We start from the raw sequence: 9,157 nt of genomic DNA, 5'->3' as shown, positions 1-9,157 counted from the left end.
GTGTGTCTCAGTTCCCCTGGCTAGGAAAAGGGATTCCCTTCCCCCTTGTGCTTCCCAGGTGAGGCAATGCCTCGCCCTGCTTCAGCTCTCGCTGGTCGGGCTGCAGCAGCTGACCAGCACCGATTGTCCAGCACTCCCCAGTGAGATGACCCCAGTACCTCAGTTGAAAGTGCAGAAATCACCGGTCTTCTGTGTCGCTCGTGCTGGGAGTTGGAGACTGGAGCTGTTCCTATTCAGCCATCTTGCTCCGCCCCGAGTAGGGCTGTTTTTAAATGAGAAGATGATTGTAAATCATTCTAAATTGCTCATAGACTGAGTTATATTGTTCCCTAAGATGAACTTTAAAGAGGCATCTTGTGATTTATGTATTTGTGATCAAAATAAAGACAGCCTGATGCATTTGCTGTGGGAGAAATGTGCATTCCATTTTACGTGCTATTCAAATGTTAGGTATACAACTGAGGTAGAGCAATAAAGAAAACAGTAATAGTAGGTCTTAGGACTAGAATGTAACTGGTTTTGTAGGATCTAAAAAGTGAATCATTTGGCTGGCCACACACTGTTCTATTGGGATCCACTTGATAATTTCTATCTTAGTGGTTTTTCCTTTCCAACCCAGTCTCCTAGTAGACTGGGTTACTTGAGGGCAGGAAATAGTCCTTTTAGGCATTATTTTCCATCTTCAGTGCATGATGTGCTCCTGGGCCCATTGTTGGAATACAATGACTACAATTCGAATGACTGACTGATACCTCCTAAGTTGATAGCTATTTTAGAAGAGTGAGCCCTTCCAGGAATTCCTAAAGAGATAAGGATAGAGTATCCTTGATTCCCAGTATTTATAAGCACACATTTATTAAGACAGCTTCTTAAGGGCATTTCTTTCCTCTTTGAACAACACTTGGAACCACCATGATCAAATCAGCTCCATCCCTAGGATGCAAGTCTGGTTCAACATACACAAATCAATAAACGTAACTCATCACATAAACAGAACTAGTGACAAAAACCACATAATTACTTCAATAGATGCGGAAAAGGCCTTCAATAAAATTCAACATCCCTTCATGTTAAAACCTCTCCATAAACTAGGTATTGAAGGAACATATCTCAAAATAAAAGCCATTTATGACAAACTCACAAACAATATCACACTAAATGGGAAAAAGCTGGAAGCATTCCCCTTGAAAACCAGCACAAGACAGGGATGCCCTCCTCTCACCACTCCTATTCAACATAGTATTGGAAGTTCTGGCCAGGGAAATCGAGCCAATGGAAATAAACGGGTATCGAATAGGAAGAGAGGAAGTGAAATTGTCCTTGTTTGTAGATAACATGATCCTATATCTAGAAAACCCTATCATCTCAGCCTGAAAGCTTTTTTTTTTTTTTTTTTTTTTTGAGACAGAGTCTCGCTCTGTTGCCCAAACTGGAGTGCAGTGGCCGGATCTCAGCTCGCTGCAAGCTCCGCCTTTCAGGCTCACGCCATTCTCCTGCCTCACCTCAGCCTCCTGAGTAGCTGGGACTATAGGCGCCCGCCACCTCGCCTGGCTAGTTTTTTGTATTTTTTAGTAGAGACGGGGTTTCACCGTGTTAGCCAGGATGGTCTCGATCTCCTGACCTTGTGATCCGCACGTCTTGGCCTCCCAAAGTGCTGGGATTACAGGCTTGAGCCACCGCGCCCGGCAGCCTGAAAGCTTCTTAAGCTGATAAGCAACTTCAGCAAAGTCTCGGGATACAAAAATCAATGCAAAAATTACAAGCATTCCTGTACACCAACAACACACAAGCACAGAGCCAAATCATGAATGAACTCTCATTTGCAATTGTCACAAAGAGAATAAAATACCTAGGAATACAGCTAACAAGGAAAGTGAAGGAACTTTTCAAGGAGAACTACAAACTACCACTCAAGGAAATAAGAGAGGATACAAACAAATGTAAAAACATTCCTTGTTCATGGATAGGAAAAATCAATATTGTGAAAATGGCCATACTGCCCAAAGTAATTTATAGATTCAATGCTATTCCCATTAAACTACCACTGACATTCTTCACAGAATTAGAAAAAACTATTCTAAAATTCATGTGGAACCAAAATAGAGCCTGTATAGCCAAGACAACCCTAAGCAAAAACAAAGCTGGAGGCATCACACTACTTGACTTCAAAGTATACTGCAAGGCTACAATAACCAAAACAGCATGGTACTGGTACAAAAACAGGCACATAGACCAATGGCACAGAATGGAGAACTCATAAACAAGACCACACACCTACAATCATCTGATCTTTAACAAACTTGACAAAACAACCAATGGGGAAAGGATTCCCTATTTCATAAATGGTGCTGGGAGAACTGGCTAGCCATATGCAGAAATTGAAACTGGACCCCTACCTTATACCTTATACAAAAATCAACTCATGATGGACTCAACACTGAAATGTAAAACCCAAAACTATAAAAATCATAGAAGAAAATCTAGGCAATACTATTCATGACATAGGCACAGGCAAAGATTTCATGACAAAAACATCAAAACCAATTGCAACATGAGCAAAAATTGACAAATAAGATCTAATTAAACTAAGAGCTTCTGCACAGCAAAAGAAACTATCAGAGTGAACAACCACCTACAACAGAACGGGAAAAAATTTTTGTAATCTATCCATCTGGCAAAGGTCTAACATCCAGAGTCAACAAAGAACTTAAATTTACAAGAAAAAAAAAAAAAACATTAAAAAGTAGGCGGCGGACATGAACAGACACTTCTCCAAAGACGACTTACATGTGGCCAACAAACACGAAGAAAAGCTCAATATCACCGATCATTAGAGAAATACAAATCAAAACCACAATGAGATGCCATCTCATGCCACTCAGAATGGCTATTACTAAAAAGTCAAAAACCAACAGATACTGATGAGGCTGTGGAGAAATAGGAATGCTTTTGCACAGTTGGTAGGAATGTAAATTAGTTCAACCATTGTAGAAGTCAAGTGTGGCAATTCCTCAAAGACCTAGAACCAGGAATACCATTCAACCCAGCAATCCCAATACTGGGTACATACCCAAGGGAATATAAATCATTCTATTATAAAGATATACACATATATATGTTCATTACAGCACTATTCACAATAGCAAAGACATGGAATCAACCCAAATGTCCATCAATGATAGACCAGATTTGTAAAATGTAGTACATGTATACCATGGAATATTATGCAGCCATAAAAAGGAACAAGATCATGTCCTTTGCAGACACATGGATGGAGCTGGAAGCCATTATCCTCAGCTAACTAACACAGGAACAGAAAACCAAACACCGCATGTTCTCACTCATAAGTGGGAGCTGAACAATAAGAACACATGGACACAGGGAGGGAAACAACACACACTGGGGCCTGTTGCAGGGTTGGGGAGGGAGAGCACCAGGATAAACAGCTAATGCATGCTCGGCTTAATACCTAGGTGATCGATTGATCTGTGCAGCAAACCACCATGGCACCTGTTTACCTATGCAACAAACCTGCACATCCTGTACATGTACCCCAGAACTTAACAAAAAAGAAAATTTCTTGGTAAGTGTTTGAAAAATCACTTGGCATCCGTTCTTAGAATTAGTATTTACTTGAAGGAATGCTTTTATATTCTTCAGACATATTTCATGTTCTATTTTTTCTGCTTATTGTGTTCTCTTCTGAAAAATTTTTTAAAACACTCACACTTCAACATTTCTAAACTGTACTAAATTAACCAGCCCTTCACCTTGCCTTTAAAGTCTCCCAATTTACCCTTTTTAATTTATCTGTTTCTACAATTATTTGTTCCAGCCAAATCACCCAAGTTCGATAATCCCTACACACAGTTAATGTTTCCTTACCTCTATTTTGTCTTGCTATTCCCTATACCTGGAACATCTCCCTACATCCTTTGCTTGTCATGATTCTACTCATCTTTGAGGACACTCCCAAATGTTTCAACATCTATGATCTTCACATGAGCTCTTCCACCTAAACTTCTGATGTTTAGCAAAGCTTCCTAGGTTTCTTATCTGACTTACTATATGAAATGTTGAGGTATTCTTTAAATAGTTTCAGCTGCCTGCTGTATTGAAAAAGCACACACCAAAACCAGAAATCAAAACAAGAGGAATTTTGGAAATTATCTAAGTACAAGGAAATTAAGTAATACGTTTCTAAATGACCAGTGAGTCAATGAAGAAATTAAGAAATTGAAAATTTTCTTAAAACAAATAATGGAAACACAATATATCGAAACCTATGGGATACAAGGAAAGCAGTACTAAGAGGGAAACTCATAGCTATAAGTGCCTATATCAAGAAGAAGAAAAGCCTCAAATATATAACCTAATGATGCATCTTGAAGAACTAGAAAAGCAAGAGAAAACCAAAACCAAAATTAGAAGAAAGGAAATAAAGATCAGAGCGGAAGTAAATGCAATAGAAAAGAAACAGTGCAAAAGTTCAACTAAACAAAAAACTGGTTTTTTGAAAACAGAATTAACATTTAGTCAGACCACTCCACAAGAGGTGGAGTAGAGTCTTCTCTGAACTCCTCCGGGGAAAGGGAGTCGGTCTGCTAAGTAGTGGGTGTTTTTCCTTGATACTGACACTACCGCTAGACCAGGGTCCGCTTGGCAATGGGCGTCTTCCTAGATGCCGGCATTACCGCTAGACCAAGGAGCCCTCTGGTGACCCTGTCCGGGCATAACAGAAGGCTCGTACTCTTGTCTTCTGGTCACTTCTCACTATGTCACCTCAGTTCCTATCTCTGTATGGCCTAGTTTTTCCTAGGTTATGACTGTAGAGCGAGGATTAATATTGGAATAAACAGTAATTGCTGGCCGGGCGCGGTGGCTCAAGCCTGTAATCCCAGCACTTTGGGAGGCCGAGACGGGCGGATCACGAGGNAAAAAAAAAAAAAAAAAACAGTAATTCCTACAAACTAATGATTAATTATATTCATATATAATCATATCTATGATCTATATCTAGTATAACTTCTTACTTTATATATTTTATTGTACTGGAACAGCTCGTGCCCTCGGTCTCTTGCCTCAGCACCTGGGTCTTTTGCCTCAGCACAAAAAAATGAAAAAATATTCCAAGTTCAAGGATTGGAAGACTCAATATTGTCAAAATGTCAATACTAAAAGCAATCTACAGATTCAATGCAATCTCTATCAAAATACCAATGACATTATTTGCAAACATAGAAAAACCAATCTTAAAATTTATATGGAATCACAAAGACCCAGAAGAGCCAAAATTTTCCTGAGCAAAAAGAACAAAACTGAAAGAATCACATTATTTGACTTCAAATCATACTACAGAGCTATGGGAACAAAAACAGCATGATACTGGCATAAAAACAGACGCATAGACCAACTGAACAGAATAGAGAACCCAGAAACAAATCCATACACCTACAGTGAACTCATTTTTGACGAAGGTGTCAAGAACATATACTGGGAAAAAGAGAGTCTCTATAATAAATGATGCTGGGAAAACTGAAAGAAGAATGAAACTAGACCATTATCTCTTGTCATACACAAAAGTGAAATCAAAATGGATTAAGGACTTAAATCTACGATCTCAGCCTATGAAACTATTAAGGAAATCATCAAGGGAACTCTCCAGGCCATTGGTCTGGGCAAAAAATTCTTGAATAATGCCCTACAAGCACAGGCAACCAAAACCAAAATGGACCAATCAGATCACATCAAGTTAAAAAGCTTCTGCTCAGCAAAGGCAACAATCAACAAAGTGAAGAGACAACCCACAGAATGAGAGGAAATATATGCAACTACCCATCTGATTAATAACCAGAATACATAAGGAGCTCAAAGAATCCTTTAGGGAAAAAAAAACTAATAATCCAATTTAAAACTGGGAAAAGATTTGAACAGACATTTCTCAAAAGAAGACATACAAATGGCAAACAGGCATATGAAAATGTGCTCAACATCACTGATTATCACACAAATGCAAATCAAAACTACAATGAGATGTCATCTCATCCCCAGCTCATTGGCTTTTTTCCAAAAGACAAGCAATAACAAACGCTAGGCAAGGATGTGGAGAAACGGGAACCCTTATACACTGTTGGTGGGGATGTAGATTAGTAAAATCATCATGAAGAACAGTTTGGAGTTTCCCCAAAAATACTAAAAATAGAGCTACCATACAATCCAACAATCCCATTGCTGGGAATATACCCAAAAGCAAGGAAATCAGTATATCAAAAAGATATCTGCCCTCCCATGTTTGTTGCAGCACTGTTCACAATATCCAAAATTTGGAAGCAACCCAAGTGTCCATCAGCAGATACATGGATAAAGAAAATGTGGTATGTATTTCCGGGCGTCACGTAACGGAGTGGCCAACGTCCTGCAGAGCAACATGCCCAAGTTTTATTGTGACTACTGCGATACATACCTCACCCATGACTCTCCATCTGTGAGAAAGACACACTGCAGTGGAAGGAAACACAAAGAGAATGTGAAAGACTATTATCAGAAATGGATGGAAGAGCAGGCTCAGAGCCTGATTGACAAAACAACGGCTGCATTTCAACAAGGAAAGATACCTCCTACTCCATTCTCTGCTCCTCCTCCTGCAGGGGCGATGATACCACCTCCCCCCAGCCTTCCGGGTCCTCCTCGCCCTGGTATGATGCCAGCACCCTATATGGGGGGCCCTCCCATGATGCCAATGATGGGCCCTCCTCCTCCTGGGATGATGCCAGTGGGACCTGCTCCTGGAATGAGGCCGCCCATGGGAGGCCACATGCCAATGATGCCTGGGCCCCCAATGATGAGACCTCCTGCCCGTCCCATGATGGTGCCCACTCGGCCCGGAATGACTCGACCAGACAGATAAGGATAGAGGGGAGGCCTCATTGTATCAGTTTTATATTACCTGTTCTGCTTCACCAGGAGATCATGCTGCTGTAATACTGAGTTTTCTAAACAGCATAGGGAAGACTTGCTCCCCGGTCCTATCAAAGAGAATAGTTTTGGAGGGGAGAAGTAGGACAAAAAAGATGCAGTTTTCATTTATATTGGGAAATGTGAAAATAAAATTGTCAACTCTTAAAAAAAAAGAAAAAAGAAAATGTGGTATGTATACACAATGGAGTACTATTCAGCCATGAAAAATGAGTTGCAGTCATTTTCAACAACACTGATGGAACTGGAGGTCATTGTGAAAAAAGTCAGGCATAGAAAGACAAACTTTGTATGTTTTCATTCATACGTTTGAACTCATGGAGATAGAGAGCAGAAGGATGGTTATTGGAGGTTGGAAAGGGTAATAGGGGCATTGGGGAAGAGATGGGGATGGTTAATAGGTACAAAAAAATAGGTAGAAAGAATAAGATCTAGTAGTTGACAGCACAACAGGGCAACTGTAGTCAATAATGATTTAATTACACATTTTGAAATAACTGAAAGTATAATTGGATTGTTTATAACACAAAGGATAAATGCTTGAGGGAACAGACACCCCATTCTCCATAATGCTTATATCAAAGTATCTCATATATCCTATAAATATATACACCTACTATGTACCCACAAAATTAAAATGAAAAGAAACACCATTAAGTGATGACTGTACCAGGAACTGTTAGGTCTCTACGTGTTGTCGTTTAGTCATTGTAGTAACCAGTATTACCATCCCCACTTTACAGAAAAAGAAATGCTAAGTGCAGGACAGGGACTCAGAATTAGGCTTACATATGAGTCCTGGATGCAGGACTTTCAGTACTAAAACTAGGAGAGTCTGAGCAAACCAAAATTTGCTCTGTCAGTCTATTCACAGACCCCATCCTCCCTCATGAACATTCTCAGTCCATTCCTTACAACCAAAAGCTCAGAGGTAGGAGTTGTGGTCCAGCAGTCAGGAGTTTCTCCACCCACACAGCCTAACATGACCCAGTCCTGGGCAGAGCCATGTCAGAGTAAGCTACTGAGAGGAAGGGTAGGAAGTCCAGACTGGGGTGTTGTGGAAGGTCAGTCAGAGTGGCAGAAGAAATTATAGGAATAGAAAGAAGCAAACCTTCTCAGAAGGCCAGGGAGTTTTACATAACTTCAGATAGTTTGGCTGAAGGCAGCCAGATTCCCTTATCAGAAGCCAGAGAGCTTAGGGTGCAAACACAAAGGAATGTAGTTTATCTAAATAGCTTGTTTACTCATGTGGTCCTAAGACTAACCTTTAATCATTCACAGGCAGGATGGCTCTGTGGGTGGGGGCATGACAAGATCAATTACCCACAGGTATGTTGACTTGAAGCCTTTGTCATTTAATGTGTGCTGAATAAATGCCGGCAGGGCCAACTAGTCGAGGCCTGGCTGCTGACTCTGTATCACCTTCCTTGGTGTCTGTGAGGGGGCCTGGACCCTCAGCCAGACGGACAGGCAAGATATCTGTCAGTGTACATTATTCATCAGTCGTTAGGTCAGGGTCTGCAGGACAGGCCCCCACAGGGTGTGAGCTGGATAAAGTCTCCCCTACATCTAGCCCTATTCTCAACCTCTAACTGGAGGCATCTTCTCCCTGAACTTAGGTTTGTCATCTCTTAGAAGCCTAACAGCCAAGTTTTGAGAACTTTGATGGGAAAGTGAGTACCAGCTAGATATCTCTATTCTCACGTCCCACAGACAAAGCAGAATATTATCTAGGTCTTTACAGGGTTATGAGAAGCTGGAGAGATACAACACTTTACCCAATACCCTGATTGACCAGGTCACCCAACCCCTTCAGACACATCAAGGGAAAGTCTGACTTCTCCAGAAACCCTGACTACTCCAGACAAACTCATAGACCCAATGCCAAAAATTCTATACACCCAGACAAGTCCAAACATCAGCCCTTTGGTATTCTAGAGAAACAGATTATCCCCCAAAAGCATGCTGGATACCCACCTTATGCGGAAGCAAGTTGACAAGGAGCCTCTAGTCTAATGAGACTCTTTCCTCAAGTTCAGTGGGTGGGATTATAATACAATTACTGAGGCTCAGTAATTCTCAACCACTCTATTAGAATCACCGGTGACGATTTTAAACCTGCAGCTGACCTGACCCTGCCGCACACCAATTAAACCAGAGTGGCCAAAGTAAGGCCCAGGTG

General features: G+C 40.9%; 1 protein-coding gene across 1 annotated transcript; it reads left to right on the top strand.

Annotated features, from left to right (window-relative positions):
* Positions 1-6,386: 6,386 nt before the first annotated feature.
* Positions 6,387-7,121, top strand: LOC108537707 (U1 small nuclear ribonucleoprotein C). Its single transcript, XM_017885375.1, has one exon. The coding sequence runs from the start codon at positions 6,428-6,430 to the stop codon at positions 6,905-6,907; it is 480 nt and encodes a 159-aa protein (XP_017740864.1). The 5' UTR covers positions 6,387-6,427; the 3' UTR covers positions 6,908-7,121.
* The last annotated feature ends 2,036 nt before the right edge of the window (positions 7,122-9,157 follow it).

The sequence above is a fragment of the Rhinopithecus bieti genome, unplaced genomic scaffold (assembly GCF_001698545.2).
Source record: "Rhinopithecus bieti isolate Rb0 unplaced genomic scaffold, ASM169854v2 scaffold_14215, whole genome shotgun sequence".
In the NCBI taxonomy this organism is placed as follows: Eukaryota; Metazoa; Chordata; class Mammalia; order Primates; family Cercopithecidae; genus Rhinopithecus; species Rhinopithecus bieti.
The sequence above is the reverse complement of the archived record's forward strand: the minus strand, read 5'-3'. Positions and strand labels throughout refer to the sequence as shown.